The 17547-nt window shown below is 46.8% G+C and overlaps 9 protein-coding genes across 9 annotated transcripts; 3 read left to right on the forward strand and 6 right to left on the reverse strand.

The window, feature by feature from the left end:
• Window positions 1-29: 29 nt before the first annotated feature.
• On the reverse strand, window positions 30-1622 carry SERLADRAFT_433787 (uncharacterized protein; the record flags this gene model as incomplete). The annotated part of the gene is made up of 3 exons (XM_007314009.1): window positions 30-620; window positions 688-1287; window positions 1335-1622. The coding sequence occupies 3 exons, from the start codon at window positions 1620-1622 to the stop codon at window positions 30-32; spliced, it is 1479 nt and encodes a 492-aa protein (XP_007314071.1).
• A 547-nt stretch (window positions 1623-2169) lies between these two features.
• SERLADRAFT_413157 (uncharacterized protein) lies at window positions 2170-4266 on the reverse strand (the record flags this gene model as incomplete). Its single annotated transcript, XM_007314010.1, has 4 exons — window positions 2170-2893; window positions 3006-3135; window positions 3346-3945; window positions 3994-4266. 4 exons carry the CDS (start codon window positions 4264-4266, stop codon window positions 2721-2723), a joined length of 1176 nt encoding a protein of 391 aa, XP_007314072.1.
• Window positions 4267-5213: 947 nt separating this feature from the next.
• On the reverse strand, window positions 5214-7069 carry SERLADRAFT_458122 (uncharacterized protein; the record flags this gene model as incomplete). Its single annotated transcript, XM_007314011.1, has 4 exons — window positions 5214-5368; window positions 5425-6065; window positions 6119-6718; window positions 6768-7069. 3 exons carry the CDS (start codon window positions 7059-7061, stop codon window positions 5475-5477), a joined length of 1485 nt encoding a protein of 494 aa, XP_007314073.1.
• Window positions 7070-8012: 943 nt separating this feature from the next.
• On the reverse strand, window positions 8013-8770 carry SERLADRAFT_379299 (uncharacterized protein; the record flags this gene model as incomplete). Its single annotated transcript, XM_007314012.1, has 3 exons — window positions 8013-8250; window positions 8306-8435; window positions 8492-8770. Coding segments are annotated over 3 exons (416 nt in total), but the record flags the coding sequence as incomplete, so codon positions are not given.
• A 177-nt stretch (window positions 8771-8947) lies between these two features.
• Window positions 8948-10087, forward strand: SERLADRAFT_458125 (uncharacterized protein; the record flags this gene model as incomplete). Its single annotated transcript, XM_007314013.1, has 4 exons — window positions 8948-9243; window positions 9293-9397; window positions 9453-9577; window positions 9636-10087. The coding sequence occupies 4 exons, from the start codon at window positions 9042-9044 to the stop codon at window positions 9657-9659; spliced, it is 456 nt and encodes a 151-aa protein (XP_007314075.1).
• Window positions 10088-11697: 1610 nt separating this feature from the next.
• Window positions 11698-12542, reverse strand: SERLADRAFT_445608 (uncharacterized protein; the record flags this gene model as incomplete). Its single annotated transcript, XM_007314014.1, has 2 exons — window positions 11698-12446; window positions 12469-12542. The coding sequence occupies 2 exons, from the start codon at window positions 12540-12542 to the stop codon at window positions 12329-12331; spliced, it is 192 nt and encodes a 63-aa protein (XP_007314076.1).
• Window positions 12543-12617: 75 nt separating this feature from the next.
• On the forward strand, window positions 12618-13879 carry SERLADRAFT_379304 (uncharacterized protein; the record flags this gene model as incomplete). The annotated part of the gene is made up of 2 exons (XM_007314015.1): window positions 12618-12727; window positions 12792-13879. A coding segment is annotated over one exon (607 nt), but the record flags the coding sequence as incomplete, so codon positions are not given.
• Window positions 13880-15776: 1897 nt separating this feature from the next.
• Window positions 15777-16611, reverse strand: SERLADRAFT_458132 (uncharacterized protein; the record flags this gene model as incomplete). The annotated part of the gene is made up of 4 exons (XM_007314016.1): window positions 15777-15926; window positions 15980-16104; window positions 16157-16261; window positions 16321-16611. 4 exons carry the CDS (start codon window positions 16517-16519, stop codon window positions 15903-15905), a joined length of 453 nt encoding a protein of 150 aa, XP_007314078.1.
• A 114-nt stretch (window positions 16612-16725) lies between these two features.
• SERLADRAFT_458134 (uncharacterized protein) lies at window positions 16726-17506 on the forward strand (the record flags this gene model as incomplete). Its single annotated transcript, XM_007314017.1, has 4 exons — window positions 16726-16993; window positions 17051-17180; window positions 17238-17304; window positions 17358-17506. The coding sequence occupies 4 exons, from the start codon at window positions 16816-16818 to the stop codon at window positions 17406-17408; spliced, it is 426 nt and encodes a 141-aa protein (XP_007314079.1).
• Window positions 17507-17547: the final 41 nt, after the last annotated feature.

Here is a 17547-nt window from a genome sequence, read left to right on the forward strand (position 1 = left end):
CATCTTGGGGGATCTTGTGGATAACTTCTTCATACACGCTTTCTGAATATGATATCCAAGTTGTAAGGAAGAGTCAGTGCAAACGGGGAACAAGCATTCTTGATCCCATCAGCATGGATCGAGTCCACGGGCAGTGTCCACTCGTATTCTCTTAACAACATTGAAGCCAGTGTGCGCATCTCGTACATCACGAAGTTTTGGGCTGGGCACTGGCGAGGACCAGTGGAGAACGGAATCCATGAATTCTTGGTCTGCGACTCAATTTCTCCTTTTAAGAACCGCTCTGGCCTGAAAACGTCCGTGTCACTCCAAACTGCCTCGTTGTGGTGCACCCCATACATGTTCGAAAGGATGGCGGTGTTAGGAGGAATGTAATATTTGCCAAGGTTGGTAGCCTTCTGGGTCATGCGGGGGACTGTATAAGAAGTAGGAGAGTTTGCTCGAAGGGTCTCTTTGATACAAGCATTGACATAAGGTAATGAACTAGGGCCCATGAGGGAGAGTGATGGGCTGGCGGATGGTCCAAGAACGCGAACGACTTCATCTCGAGCGCTCTTTTGGGCAGCTTGATTGAGAGCAAGGTAGTAAACCATGGACGATATTGTACCAGATGTCGTATCCTGCCGACATTTCGCAAATAGATATGATTAAATAAAGAGAAGGTGGGGCATAAAACGGCAGGCTTACATGTCCCGCAATAAAGAGAATGGACATATTATTGCGCAAGTCCTCCATGGTCAAACTCGGGTCTCTCAGTAAAAACGACATGATGTCATCTCCAGGGTCCAAACGCTTGGCGAGCAACATGTCGATAAGCCTTTTCTTGAGGTCTTCCATCAAATCAAATGCATGTTTACGTGGAATAATCTTCTCGAAGATGGGCAGTGCGAGGTAGAGGGGATCGGCTGTGTAACGCATGAACATATTGTAGTCCTTGACGAACTGGGATTCGGTGCTGATGGCATCAATGCTGAAGCCAATTACTGAATAACCTACTGCGTCCAAAGCGAATCGTTGTGCAAGATCGCTCCACTCCACTTTAAGTTCCTTGTTATCCGTTAGGGGTGTCTGGTCAATAACCCGGAATATATTTTTTGCAAGGGATGTGAACAAATCAATAGGGATTGGAGTGGTAAATGCGTCGCGGACGATTGTGGACACCTTTCTCCATTCATCGCCGTTGCTCATGGTGATGTTATTTCTGCCTATGAAACGGGTGAGGAGTAGATCCCATGTAGGAAAATCTTTTGGAAAATTTGTAACGTCTGCGGTCACTTGAAACGCGAGCTGAGAAAGAGATGAGAATAACACCAGATTAGAGGTAAGGAAACCACCTTGGGATCAACGACATGGACCGTCCATCGACCAAACATCCACACCAGAACAACACCTTCCGAGTACTTCTTGGCATGAGACAGGATAAGACGCTTGATGCGAACATCATCAGGTTCTTGACAGATATAGCTCCAGACCACGGAAAATATCGGTAAAGCAGGAAGATGGCGAAGGTGTGATGGTACGGCGAGAAAACGGTATAGAGAATAAGACAGAGCAAGTGGACCAAAAGTCAACCAAATGGTCGGACTCTGGATGCTGGCACTGAACGTGGTGAGGATATCCATCAGAATACTATCCGAGTAGTGGGATGTTGCTTACCGATAACCCAACAAACCACCCAGTACTTATAGAAAAGTGATAAGATAGCGCTAGCCATCCAAGTTTAGCTAAAACGCATGCGGTGTAACACTGGGTATAATGGCTGTGCAGATTGTGCCCAACAAAGAGAGTGATCATCTTTCCAAGTGGTAGAACATGGCACAAAGTATGCCTATATTTGAACCACTATACTCATGTGTGCAGCGGTCAGTAGAATAGACACCAGTAGAAGCAAAATCTTCCACCAATTTGGAATGTGCCTGTGCTTCAAACGTTTCAAAATAAGCCATGTGAACGCCAAAGCTCAGATGGAAAGCTCAGCACAGGATTCCTGTGACACCTCTATGTTCAGTGGTTCTCGATGAAGACTAAGCTTTCAGAAAGGAACGAAACACTGATGAGCAAGTCCACGAATCGTTGATTGAGGCTGAAGGGGAACATTACGATATTAAAATTCCAAGTCATGGTTTTGTGAATCTATCACCGGCGTTTACTTTAACAATATCCCAATAATAATTCAAAGATGCTGATGAGTATTTGTTGAAATGCTCACCAAATGATCCATTCGGAACGCGTAGTACTAGATCATACAATGTACCCTAACCACTATTCCCTAAACAGTGGCCAGTGCGTTACTAGAAAATTAAGCCATTGGGAATCTTCGTATTGGTGAAGTGGTAGTGTGAAAGTCAATGTATAGTCGGCCTTGGACCCCATGGTAAATTTGACGAGGCCAATGTTACACATGTAGTGAGTGACGGTACTCACATCTGAAATGAGGAATATCAAGGCCAGGTTGGCGACACACACGGTCGATCTCGGACAAGTGTTGAACGGTCCAGACCCGCAAACTACAGAAGCTCTTGGCACCCATCTGTGCTCAGGATGTAGAGAATGATAATGTCCGCCATAAAACACATGCTGGGAGTTGCAAATAAGCTGTGATGATGATTTATGATAACGAACGAGGCTATCACGGGTGATTCATACGATCAGATTTCAAGTACGGAGCTATAGACAAAAGAAAGTACCAGAACGTTTTGAGGGTCTTGTGGATAACTTCTTCATACACGCTTTCTGAATATGATGTCCAAGTCGCGAGGCAGAGTCAATGCGAACGGCGAAAATGCATTCTTGATCCCGTCCGCATGGATTGGGTCCTTAGGCAGTGTCCACTCATATTCTCTTAACAACGTTGAAGCTAGTGTGCGCATCTCGTACATCGCAAAGTTTTGTGCTGGACATTGGCGGGGACCACTGGAGAACGGAATCCATGAAAAATGTTCTGCAATTCATTTTCTCTTTCTAAGAATCGCTCTGGCCTGAAAAGTCACTCCACACGGTCTCACTATGGTGCACACCACAGATATTCGAAACAACGGCAGTGTTGGGAGGGACGTAATACTTGCTAAGGTTGGTGGCCATTTGGGACATGCGGGGAATACCATACGAAGAAGGAGAAATGATTCGAAGGGCCTCCTAGACGCAAGCATTGACGTAAGGTAATGATTTCGGGGTAACGAAGGGCTAGCGGATGGCCCAAGAACGCGAATGACTTCGTTTCTAGCATTCTGTTGGGCAGTTTGATTGACAGCAAGGTGGTAAACGATAGTGGAAATTGCACCTGCTGTCGTATCCTGTCACACGAGTTGAGAAGAGTAAAAAAGAGACTCTGACGAAAATACGTACGTGTCCCGCAATGAGGAGAGTTGACAGATTATCACGCAACTCCTCTACGGTCAAACTCGGATCTCTCAACAAAAATGATACGATATCATCTCCAGGATCCATACGCTTGGCAAGCAACATGTCTACAAGCCTTTTCTTGAGAGTTTCCACCAACTCAAATGCATGTTTACGTGTTATAATCTTCTCGAATATGGGCAATGCAAGATAGAGGGGATCGTTTGTGTAATGCATGAACATATTGTAATCCTTGACAAACTGGGTTTGGGTACTGATAGCATCGACGTTGTATCCAAGCACCGAATACCCTACTGCGTCCAAAGTGAACCGTTGTGAGAGACCGTTCCACCTCACTTTGAGTCCCTTGTCATCCGCTAGGGGTGTTTGGTTGATCACATGGAATAGATTTTTTGCAAGGGAAGCAAACAATTCGATAGGAATTGGAGTTGTAAATGCCTCACGAATAATTGTGGAAAGGCTTTTCCATTCCTCGCCATTTCTCATGGCGATATTGCTTCTCCCTGTGAAACGGATAAGAAGTAGATCCCATGGAGGAATATCTTTCGGGAAATTGGTAATGTTTCCATTTACTTGGTACACAATCTGAAAAAACAAATCAGAACTAGATTAAACTAGATAGTGAGGAATTACCTGTGGATCAACGACATGAACTGTCCATTGACCAAAAATCCACACCAGAACCACACCTTCGGAATGTTTGTTGGCATAAGGTATGATAAGACGCTTGAAGCGAACATCATCGGGCTCTTGACAGATATAGCTCCAAGTTATGGAGAATATTGGTAAAGCGGGAAGATGGCGAAGGTGTGACGACACCGCAAGAAAACGGTGGAGCAAATAAGTCAAAGCAAGTAGACTGATAGTCCACCAAACGGTCAAATCTTGAATCTTAATACTGGTCATGTAGGGCGTATCCATCGAGTATTATTCCAAGAATAGGATGTTGTTTGATGGTAATCCAGCATTCCACGTATTTATGGAAATAGCGATAAGGTACAAACGTCACCGTCTACGTACAGCGCTAATATATGTGCGTATGGATCCTGTGAAACGTATATAATAATAAGTCAACAGTTTCATTCCAAGGGACGCCAAGGAAAGTATAGCTATCTCTGATTCCATACTCACACATAAGGAAGCGGCCAATTGACTTATTGCGGTGGATGTCTTGCAAAGCCTTGAGATGTGTCCATTGTGACGTCGAAAAGTTCCCAAACCGGACCGACTGAGCGCCAGAATTGGCCGGCTGTTTTCAACCCAAATGAAGAGCAAAAACCAGATGACTGGTGGAACGTTCGAATTCGATGAACCTCAAGGTAGATAAGTGCGAAGATCGATTTGGTTGGGAAGACACTAAGATAGCGAGTCGTCCATTGAGGAGAAGGCTCTTGTAGGTTTCAAACAGAAAACCAAATCAAAATTTCGCGCATATATAACCCGGCTCGCAATCGAGGGTGTCAAAAGAAAAATCTTGAAAATGATCAAATATAGCAACGATGATGGAACTTGTCAACATATTCACCGAAGAATCTTGTTAAACACTTACTCACAATGTATTCTGGCCCGCTGGTCTTTGAAATCATTTGGCTTTGACACTATACTCGTAACTCCTCGTACATGTTCAATTGCGATGTGAGTGGATATAGGATGACGTGTAATATGGAGCAGAATGATGCTGCTCGCTGTGATATAAGAGCCCTCGAGCTTTCTGGAGATCACAACAATGTCCTTGTAACGGGGCGTTCGAGCTCGCTTGTAATATTCAAGTTTGGACATCTATACTAGGGCTATGCTGCAAGGTTCAGACAATCCGTGCGGCATCGGACGGCATCGCGCAACGACTGACGGAATTATAAAGACCGCGGTTATCTTTATCCCATTATATTGTTGTACTCGAGTACACTACGAACACCACGAGGAAGTAGTGTCAACAGTTGAGTCGAGAAGAATTGATACAAAATATTACAAGGAAAGATATCGAAGCTTTCACGCCTTCAAATTTCAGCTATCGTAAACGCATATAGTCATGTAATCATTCTTTATAATGGTGGAAATACACACAAGAATAATCCTACAATCTCCGAGTCTTTGACGTCTTGTTAAAGACGATCTCACGTACGCTTTCTGAAGATGATATCTAGGTCGTGAGGCACTGTCAACGCGAACGGCGAAAATGCGTTCTTTATCCCGTTTGCGTGAATAGAGTCCTCGGGCAAAGTCCACTCGTACTCCCTCAACAACATCGAAGCCAGTGTGCGCAGCTCGTACTGTGCAAAATTTTGTGCTGGGCACCGGCGCGGGCCGCCATTGAATGGGATCCAGGAATGTTTGACCTGGTTAGTGTCTTCTCCTGTCAAGAACCGCTCTGGCCTGAAAACACTAGCGTCCTTCCACACGGACTCATTATGGTGTACCCCATAGATGTTCGTAATGACAGCAGTGCCGGAAGGAATGTAATATTTGCCGAGGTTTACGGCCTTCCCGGAAATACGGGGAACAGCGTAAGAAACGGGCGTATTGTTTCGAAGAGCCTCCTTGATACAAGCACTGACATAGGGTAGGGCGTTTGCACTCAGGAGGGGGAGCGAAGGGTCAGCAGAAGGCCCGAGAACGCGTATGACTTCTTCCCTAGCGCTCTTTTGGGAAATCTGGTCGACCGCAAGATAGTAAATCAACATAGACAAAGCACCAGCTGTTGTGTCCTATCTGGCATATTGAGAAGAGCGAATAAAGAGAAAGAGTTGTAAAAACTTACATGCCCAGCAATAAAGAGGGTCGAGATGTTATCGCGCAATTCGTCTTTGGTCAAAGTCGGGTCTCTCAGCATAAAAGACATAATATCCTGTCCGGGATCTAAGCGCTTGGCGAGTAGCATGTCGGCGAGTTTATCCTTGATATTGTTCATCAAATCAAATACATGTTTACGTGGAATAATCTTCTCGAGGATGGGCAACGCGAGGTAGAGGGGATCGGCCGTGTGACGCATGAAAGTGTTGTAATCATTGGCAAGCTGTGATTCGGTACTGATTGCATCGATATTGTAGCCGGCTACGGAGTAGCCTATCGCATCTAAAGCATATCGTTGTGCAAGATCGGCCCAGTTTACTTTATGATCATCGCCACTCGTGGATGTCGTTTGTTCGATGACGTGGAATAGCTTTTTTGCAAGGGAAGTGAAAACGTCGACAGGAACTGGGATCGTGAAGGCATCGTGAATGAGTGTAGAGATTTTCCTCCATTCATCACCGTTGGTCGTCACGATATTCTTTCTCCCAGTAAAACGGAGCAATAGGAGATCCCACGGTGGGAAATACTTTGGAAAATCTCTAAGGTTTGCATTCACCTGAAACGCAAGCTGAAACAGGAATAAGAAAGACGCCAATAGATAGTGGGGAAAACAATACCTGGGGATCAAGTATATGGACCATCCATTGACCAAATACCCACACCAGAACTACGCCCTCCGAGTGTTTATTGGCATAAGGCAGTAGGAGGCGCTTGATGCGAACATCATCGGGCTCTTGACGGGCATAGCTAAGGACAATAGGCCATATAGGCACGGAGGGAAGGTGACGAAGGTGTGATGGTAATGCAAGGAGACGATAGAGCGCATACGACAACGACAACGCAACTAGCCCGGTAGTGTATAATATCATGGAACTCTGGTTCCTAGCAGCGACAGAAGTAAGTGAGTCCATTGAGGGATATCCAGAGAGCTGACTGATAGGCATCTTTTAAATAGATTGCGGTGCAACGTTGATGTCCAGATAAGCTCTAGCGCCTCACAACTGGAATGTTTGAAGTAGTTTGCCTTGAACTTCATCATGCATTAGCATCATCTTCCGCGAATGCGGGCAATACATCGAGACTAAGGGCTTCGGTGCTACGCATCAGGAATGGTGTGAGAAGAATCATGTGAAGCAAAGATGACAGGGGAACCTAAAGAATAAGCTGAAGTTATAAAACATACCATTTCATATCTGTTTCAACGAAACCCCGCTCGGTGGTGACGCCTCCATTGCATATTTCAGTAGTCTCCATCGCGGGCATGCCGTCTCAATAATGGGAACTACCTGGCATTCCTCGAGTCATACATCACGATGCCGAGAGGGTCAGAGGTAATAGAAAATCATTAATGCTTACCACCTACTAGTAATTGCTAAGCTATCTTAGCATGACTAAACACGTCCTTATTGTTGAGAAGGAAGGAACGACTGCCTTCCTTCGAGCTCTTTGGACGGCCTACAAAGACTAGCACTGGCATGTCCTCCTGTTGTCCGAACAAGTTCTAGTTCGGAACAGCAGATTCGGCATATAGGGAAAACAATTTGATGATAATCTTCACTCGATGTCAAAACAGTTGCGAGCGACAGTGGCGTTTTCCGTTTCAGAATGTATCTAAACATTCAGACCCTACGAATATAGCTAGGATGATCTATCAGCTCAAGTTATCGCCAGGGATAAACAAAAATGATGACAGTCGATGATTACAGGTGTATTTGGGTCTGCGTTCCATTCAGATTTTTTTGTTTATGGAGTGGAGTAGAACAAACACTATCTTTGCCAAAAATGAAAAGCACCGCCACTAATATACGGTTCTCACAATCACTCAGTACTTAGTACTCACATCGTGCAGGAGTCGAAAGGCAGACAATAATATAAGTAAAATAATACTATAAAATACATGGAAAAATACATGAACATCCAATGGTCCACATGTGAATGTGGCCACTAACCCCCCTCTACGGTCAACCAAAGAGACAATTAGATTATACTTCTTGGCTGTCCTTCTTTCCCTTCGACGTTTTTGATGGCAATAGCTCAGGGTTGATAAATGGTACAACACCACCTTGCGAAATGACAACATCGCCGAGAAGTTTGTTGAGTCTGCGATGCAATAAAATAAGTATTAAAGGCACAGATGACGGAAAGTAAAACGCACTCTTCATCATTACGAATGGCAAGTTGCAAATGTCTAGGTACAATTCTCTGCTTCTTGTTATCTCTTGCTGCATTTCCAGCAAGCTCCAAAATCTCAGCAGCAAGATATTCCAAAACGGCAGCGAGGTAAACTGAAAGACTAATCAGTATCGTATCAAGATGGGAGTAAATGATGAGTTAAACCCACCAGGTGCACCGGCACCAACTCGCTGAGCATAGTTCCCTTTCTTCAACAACCGATGCACACGACCAACAGGGAACTGAAGACCTGCTTTCGCCGAGCGCGATTGAGATTTGGAAGATGCGTCCCCAGTAGAAGCCTTTCCACCAGACTTGGCTTTGCCGCTAACTTTTCCAGACATTTTTTATGAATTTGAGAGTTGATGTCGATTGACGAAAACAAGTGGGTTATTGATATATGTACGGTTCGTACAAAATGAACAGGTAGGGGGGACTTGAAAGTTTCGACCTTGCGGAAATCAGGTGCGCCACTATTTATACTCCCGCCGCCCGCGCGGATGAAATAAGGTTCAACGGTCAACAAAGTCGCGTCGACGCGTCTCGCGCGATCAACAAAGGCGCGACACGTAAACAAATGTAAAGTCAGGCGGACCAAACGATAAATAGTGCGTGCTCGCATTTTGCCCCGGATTTCAATTACCCGTCCTCGCTGATAGCTTCAAACCCATTTTCCATCCATACAACTCAGTACCCTCAATCACATCAATTCTTTAGCAATGGCACCCAAACCCGCTTCAACTGCCTCGAAAGCCCCAGCTTCCACCACCGCCTCCAAGGCCCCAGCCTCTAAGGCTCCTGCAAAGACGACTGAGGGTTCCAAGGCGAAGAAAACTTCGAGTGGAGCTACAGGCGCAGACGGCGAGAAGAAGAAGAGAAGAAAAGTCCGCAAGGAGACTTACAGCTCGTACATATACAAAGGTGCGCATATATCTTATTTGTTTCTGACTTTGTACTTATCATTTCGCAGTTCTCAAACAGGTACACCCTGATACTGGTATTTCCAACAAGGCGATGGCCATTCTTAACTCATTCGTGAACGATATCTTCGAGCGAATTGCCACTGAAGCCTCCAGTATGTCTGATTTTGTCCGTTTCGAATGAACTTTAAGCTTATTCTTGCTCGGTAGAACTTGCTTCCTACTCCAAAAAATCGACGATCTCGTCACGCGAAATCCAAACGAGCGTGCGGTTGATATTGCCTGGTGAACTCGCCAAACATGCGATCTCGGAGGGAACGAAGAGTGTGACGAAGGTACGCAGATGTTTTCATTTTCTGATCATGATGCTGATGTTGGCTTTTACATCTACAGTTCTCGAGCGCTGCAGCGAAGTAGACACTTCAGTTTCTTATCTTATCTGGACGTTGCTGGGTGAGGACGAGGGGTGTGGTATTTGTCTGTAGATGTATAATATGTGTACGAGTTATTTTATTTATCATCTATTTTCTATCGTCTTGCTGCGGATCTATGAATTTGGTGTGGCAAGTTGCACTGCAATCCGTAGTTCTTTCGACGGAATGCCCTAAATTGCTGTGGAGCTGAACAAGTTTGGTTCGAGCGTGTAACCTTGTATGGCTGGATGACGAGATGAGGATCTTCCCCCAGTTCATCAGAATCTGCAGAACCAGTAGCATGCGTGGGCTGAACCCCCAAAATCTTGGCGGTACGCCAGTCTGCGATGGATTTACCCCGCCAAGAAGAGTGAGCTCGTCGTGTGCGACGATGAGGGGAGAGATATCGCGGCGCTACAAACTTCCACGGTCAGGTTCGGTTCTGTAGGAATGTCGTCAGCAGAAGGATATTACCCTTAACGGCAGGTATGACGTATGATGCAGAGTGGCGCTACCCTAATTTTTTTTTGGTGGGTGTGGTGGAGTGGAGCATCCGTGTCAATGAACAGGTGTACCTGCCAAACAGATCCACAGCCGCTGCTCTCGTTTCCATTCCCTTTATTGCTAGCACACTCTCCTCATCGTCCCCCATCGTCATCCACGACGGCGACAACTTAATCCACAACGACGACAAGCCAGCAACACCACTGGGCTGATATCAGTAGTAGCTGCGCCATCACGAACAGCTGGGCATGTCCTCGCTCTTCAGAGTAAGCCCTCCTCGTCTGACCACTTCACCCTCTGACTGTGGCACAGGATAGCTCGCTCTTCCCTTCTTCAACTTCACCAGCACCACCAACTAATGATGACATTGAAGCTGTAATTCAACTCGCCACATCCTCTCGCCCGACTCCCGACTCCCGACAAGGACCTCTTCGTGATACTCGTACCCAATTATTTGTAGGAAATGTACGTCCCTTTTCTCTCCTCTTTCTTAACAACATATACACATTTCACCCGCTAAATGTCTTCACAGCTTCCGTACCGTGTCCGCTGGCAGGACCTAAAGGATCTTTTCCGCAAAGCTGGTACCGTCCTCCGCGCAGATGTTTCTCTTGGACCCGATAACCGTTCACGAGGATACGGAACCGTCCTGCTCGCCTCTGCAGAAGATGCAGGTCGAGCGATTGATATGTTCAATGGATACTCGTGGCAGACGCGCGTACTAGAGGTACGGCCAGACAGACTTGGATCCAGTGCAGGTTCCAGTATGAGCGTTGGCACTGGAATGGGAGGTGCTGTTCCTGCCGGGTCAGAACTGGAGTACGAATTACAGTTGGCTAATGGATCTATTCCATCGCTTGCTGGTGTAGTTTCGTCGAGCGGTTTCGGCTCAGGCGTTCCCCCGAGTCAATATAACTCAGGCGTTTCTTCAGCTCCATTTCTCTCAAATCCATATGGAATAGCTCTCTCTTCTGTGGGGGAATTGGATGACTATACATTTTACGAACGTCCTGGGTCGTCTTCCGGGTCGGTTAATGGGGGGCGGAATTTGTTTGTGGGGAACGTAAGTATTCCTTCTCACTTGATCATTATTGCCTGATCACCTGTCATCGCGTTGCTGAAGAGGAAAAATACAGCTTCCCTTTCACATCCAATGGCAAGATCTCAAAGACCTATTTCGAACTGCCGGCTCAGTGCTGCGCGCAGACGTTGCTCTTGGCGCAGATGGACGTTCACGAGGTTTTGGCACCGTTCAATTTGGCGATGAAGCAAGTGCTGAGAGGGGTTTGAGGATGTTCAATGGGTGAGTGGGACCATTTTCCGTACCCCTTTGCCCACGCCGCTAGTGCTATCAGACGCATCTACCGGTTGTTCCACTTCACTAGCGGCCTGTCGAGCTTGTTTGGGTGTTCAAGTATACTGCTGTGAACGGTGTATAGTTTTCGCTCGCATTGTTCTTCGTAAACGTCGATATCTTTCCGCATGTAGTCGCAAATAGCCGCATATACTCATTTTTTTTATCCTACACGTCTAGATATGAATTCAATGGGCGTCCCCTCAAAGTTCACTATGACAAGTTCTCCAACTCAGCGCAGCCGCTTTCGGTATCTGGGTTTTCGTCTCCAATGCCTGGAGGTTCATCAGCATCTGCACACCTCGTTCCGACTTCTATACCTTTGTCTGCTTCTTCATTACCTGGATCAACGACAGGTTCAATAATGAACGCAAGTTCTGCACTTTTGTCGTCAGGGAACCACTCATATTTAGGCGCGGGATCGTTCTCGGGTACAAACTCTGTGCCTATCTCTGGAACAGCTTCCAATACTGCTTCCCCTCGCCCTGTGCATGCTGCACCTAATTCATCGATAGGCTTACTCCACGGACACTCGTCGCACTCGTTCACGCCAAGCCAACTTCATCATATACACTCCCAGTCGCACTCACCATTCCTCAATTCTGCTCCACCATCTGCATACTCAAATGCACGTGCGGGGTCCTCGTCCTCCACGTCAGCCTCGCAACGCTCCACAATGATTAATTCATCACTTTTCCCGGATGCAAGTATCAATGGAAATCAAACTAATACCATATTATCAAACAATACCACAGGTGCCGCCGCACTCAGCATTGATACTAACGTCACCGAACCTAACTCTTCAGCCCTTATCGCTAATCTGCTAGATCAAGTGTCTGCCGAACGCGAGCGCGAAAGTTCATTAGCTTTATACGAGCGAGACAGTGCCCTAGCTTCCTACAGACACCCTTCGGCAACATCTTCCAGGCATCCCTCATTTGCGTCGTCGCGACACCCCTCAGTTAGTTCGTCTTTGCAACATTCATCTGCTCCGTCCCGACAGCCATCGTCTACTTCACCGTTTGGCATTGATCAGCAGACACCATTCAACCGAGAACAACAGCAAACGCAAACGGCATCGTCCTCTTCGTCGCCCTTCTTATCGCATGAATCTCCGTTTGATTTACTTGGACAGCGGCCCCATGGATCAAGAGCAGGTTCTGGGTCACTAAAGCAGGCTCAAGTGCCTTCCCCGTCGTTACAAGCTCCATTATCTTCGTCGTCAGGACAAGGTCAGCCATCCTCTAATTCGCCATTTGGAAATGTAGATTACATTACCTCGGCGTTAGGTGCGCTTGGGATGCGTGACGATGCAATTGGGGGACGAGACGAAAATGTAGGACAAAGTCGGAGGAGGGAATCATTCAATATCCAAATTAGTGGGTCCTCATTCGGTCGCATCTCATCTGATATACATGGACAAGGGCATGGAGGAAGAAGTCGATCGTTTGGTGCAAATGGCCAGGGCGCAGGCCCTTTGTTTAGCAGAGGCTTTGGTATGAGTAGTTTCGGTGGGAGCGTTAGTGTGGGCGGAAGTGTCCTCCAAAGCGCGAGTCAAAGTGTTGTGCCAAGCGCGAATACGAGTCAAACTCAAAGTCCCCGTAGTCCTGAAGCCGTGGGTCTGGATCACCTTGCTGAGCACAAGGATGCGGTGCCGTCTTATGGAAATTTATCGTCACCGACACTAACGCATATGAAAGCGAGACAGGCACCTTCCGGACATGATGGTTCGCAGACGCAGTCGCGGCAGACATCGTATGGATCACAAGGCGATGATCAAAAGGGTTCAGCGATTCAACCTGGACGTTCACAAGGGCCACAATCTCATCTCGATTCTTCTCAAAAACAACGACATTCATCCCACTCTCAACGACAGCAATCCCAACAATCCGCTCAGAGCCAATCCCAATCGCAGCACCATCATCCCGCTCATCCAGGTCCTATATCGCTTCCTCCCCCTTCTAACTTTTCTCTGCCAGTATATCCACAGCCTCTGTCTCCACATGGCCATGGCCCAATGCCTTCGCATGTGCATGTACATGGACCGATGTCACCGCATGTGGCTCACCCTACGTCGCCTTTGTATCATCCCGCTCATGGTATGAACGTTGGATATGTGCCTATGTCTCCACTTGGACATCCTAGTAGCCCGATGCACCATCCTGGTTACTCCACGCAGGGAGGGTACGCAGTTCAAGGCGGAAATGGCCATCCCATGACCCCAATGCATCATCCTTCGTACGCCATGAGTGTGATGACACCGCATGGGCTCCCGCCTATTACTCCATCGATGCCGCCGTTTACTTTCTTGCAGCCACAATCACAAATGTCCCAGCAACAACATCAGCATATGCAGCACCAGCAGCAACAGCAACAGCAACAGCAGCAGCAACAACAACAACAACAACAACAACAACAACAGGCTCGGACTGCGCAGCAGCCATCCAAAGAGATGGAGAAGGGGGCAACGGAAGCGAAACAACAGGTAAAGAAGGGCGGTGAAAGAAATGGTGCTCGAGAAGGATCTAGACCAGGGATGTCACTCCCTCTTCCTACTACGCCGATGTACGCCTTCGCTGCTCACCCGCTTTCACCGTATCACCCACACCCATACACGCACCCACATTCTCCCTACGCGCACCCGCACTCCCCTTACGCACAGCCCCACTCTCCGTTTGCCCATCCCCACCACTCACACCCACACGTATATACACAGTTTGTTCAAACCCCTCATGGACCAGGGAACATGTTCTCTCCTGGCGTGACAATGACGCCTGGAGCATTATGGGGCAGGCCTGGGGGTCCTAACCCATACATAAATCCTACAGTGGGAGCGCCAATCCACAACGATGGGTACTTTGGTGGTGGAGGTGCTGGTAATGAAGGCGGTGGTAGCGGGGGCGACGACGAAGGGTATTTCCGCTCTGGGTCGTCTGGAGATGGAAGTGGTGGTACAGGGCAGGGCAATGTGGGATATTTCCCGCCCGTCCCCCCTCCTGATGTTCCAGAGATGGGTTATTTTCCGCCGATGAATGTTGCGAATGAGATTATGAAAGAGGGGAGTAAAGTTGGCAAAAGTGTCAGCAGGGAAGCAGAGAGTGGCAGTGGAAGTACTAGTGCGAGCGGAAGTGGAAGTATGGGAACGACCAAGACGGCTGAGACGGGCGCGAGCAGTGCGCCCCCTGTGGACGACGCTGCTTCCGCAGCGGGGGGCTCGTCTACACCAGCCATGTGGTTCACTCCGAATGAAGGATCTGAGAAAGATAAGGGTGGTGCACATGTAGATGGAGATTCGCACCTGCATGGTCTCACACGGACCATTAGTGCTGGTGGTGTGGGTGGAAGCGCAGGGAAGCGCGGGTCGCTTGTGCATCGTCCTGAGTCGGACCCTGCGCGCCACGGGGGTGTCAATGGAACGAGGCAAGAAGGGCAAGAAGCAAGACCTGTCGGGCTTGGGATCGCCGTTGATGGGTTGTAAAGTGGTGAACAGTGGAGCTTTTTTTTCTTATCTGGAATTAGGGGCTCTGGCGCCGTGTTCAAATTTTCACATTTGTTTGGCTTCGATTTCGGTTTCTTTTTTCTCCTGGAGCATTCGGTTCGGAGCATGGTGTCTTTTCTCATCCAGGTCTGGCTTACTCGGTTTTGCATTACCTCTCCATCTCAAGCTGCAGTCGATTTTTAAAAAAAGTCTAGTCATCGCTTCATTTCAACAATTCCCCCGGAATCATACATATATCCATCGCTTTTGGCCTGATTACGCCGTCATTGTCATTTTATCTCTCTGTTTCATCTTTTAATCATATCACCAGACACGTACCCTTCCCAAAACGTAGTCGATCCCCGCTCCTGCACTTGATCGTAGACGCGCCGGGTGTGTTCAATCATCTATCTATCTAATTCTCTCTGTTGAGGGATGTGGGCGTTGTATTTACCCTGATGTTTTATACCTGTATGCATACCTGGATGTGCAATATTACTGTTTGCCACAGAATAAAAGTCTTCGTCCTCAGCCTTGCCCCTTAGGAATACATCATCTACTATACCTGCCTTTAGATTACAAGTCAACCAAATCTACCCAGCCGGCTCGTCTCATGTTCAATGTTCAATACCCGTATTACCGTCTCCTCCACCAGATTGGCTATAAACCTATTTCGACTCGTATGACAGGATACACCTACGCTGGTCAAAGTTCAGATATTTCACACAGCGTTTCATCAAACAGCTCAAACAGAGAGATTACGACAGACAAACAACATTTGCTGCTCTGGAACGTCATGATATAATGGTGACAATCATCGATTTGCTAAAATAAGAGAGAAAGTACATCTCAAAAATATACGAATACCAAGATACAACAAGTAAGGATACAATGTAAGACAAAACAACAGTTTACTTCGCCCCAGCGCTCGAAAACTAGAAAGGAATCTCAATACACATTTATCACGATTTGTACGTGCAATACATACCTTGGTCACTGATTTAGTACCTTCTGAGATAGCATGCTTAGCAAGCTCTCCAGGCAAGATGAGACGGACAGATGTTTGGATTTCGCGTGATGAGATAGTTGACTTCTTCGAGTAGGCAGCAAGTTCTATAGACGTGTGAGAAAATTCGGTAAAGATTAGATGAAATAATAAACGCACTTGAGGCTTCGGTAGCGATACGTTCAAAAATATCGTTTACAAAAGAGTTAAGGATGGCCATAGCCTTGTTGGAGATACCAGTATCGGGGTGCACTTGCTTAAGAACTGAGTATTAAAGTAAATTAGAATCTGTTCAAACATGAGCCAGATGGTTTTAAGCGTACCCTTGTAAATGTAAGATGAATAGGTTTCCTTGCGAACTTTTCTCCTCTTTTTCTTCTCTTCACCACCAGCTGCAGTGGCTGCAGTCTTTGAAGTCTTCTTCGCAGCCTTAGATCCCTCCGTAGTCTTAGCGGGCGCCTTGGATGCGGTGGCCGTGGAAGCAGGTGCTTTTCCACCAGTCGAAGAGGGTTTGGGTGCCATTGCAATAAAAGTTTATAGATAAGGGAGAACTATGAACAGGAAGGGAAAAGAGAACAGTGGTGATGGTAGTTACAGGCAGAGATAAAGGCGGGCGCAAGTGACCACATACATCCCCTATATATAGTAACACGTGACTTTACCTTTGTTTGGTCATCGCGCGTCACGACGCGTCTTTGTTGATTGTGGCGGCGCATGACCGTATAAATATGAAAAGCCATTTAGATATCTAATATTGAGTTTCCCCTTGTCCCCGCATTCTTCATCCATAAACCTATTTCATATCATTTTCATAAAAAATGCCTCCCAAAAAAGCTACTGGTAAATCCAAAATCGGAGGAGGAAAAGTAAACCGAGGCGAGGATGTCAAGAACGTATCGCGTTCTACCAAAGCTGGCCTGCAGTTCCCTGTCAGTCGTATTCATCGTATGCTGAGAAAGTCAAATTACACCAAACGTGTTGGGTCGGGTGCACCTGGCAAGTGTTGGCTTTACCTTGAATGCAAAGCAGTTATCTTACCTTGCTTCTGCATAGTGTACCTTGCTGCAGTTTTGGAGTACCTTGCCGCTGAGATTCTTGAGTTGGCCGGAAATGCTGCTAGAGATAACAAGAAGCGTCGTATCAACCCACGTCACTTACAACTCGCTATTCGAAATGATGAGGAGTGCGTTCTCACTAGTCTGTCTATGTCGACTTATACTAATTGGTTCTTATCTCGCAGACTCAGTAAGCTCCTCGGTGATGTTATAATATCAGAGGGAGGTGTGGTGCCATTTATCAACCCTGCGGTCAGTTTGCTCTACTTTCTTTCTCTTTCTGTGTTTGACATTGGAGTATCCAGCTCCTTCCCGCTAAATCGAAGAAGCACAGTCTCGAAAGTCAAGAAGTGTAAACTATTTTGTAGCATTTATTTATTTTTGTATCCTTTGTATCGCAGTTGTACTTTTGGAGCCTATATTCTGTCTAATCTATGCTATCAGCTTTACACTTCAGCCAAAGCAGTCTTAGTGAAATGACGCAAAAGTGGCTAC

This window comes from Serpula lacrymans, assembly GCF_000218685.1.
Source record: "Serpula lacrymans var. lacrymans S7.9 unplaced genomic scaffold SERLAscaffold_2, whole genome shotgun sequence".
NCBI lineage: Eukaryota > Fungi > Basidiomycota > Agaricomycetes > Boletales > Serpulaceae > Serpula > Serpula lacrymans.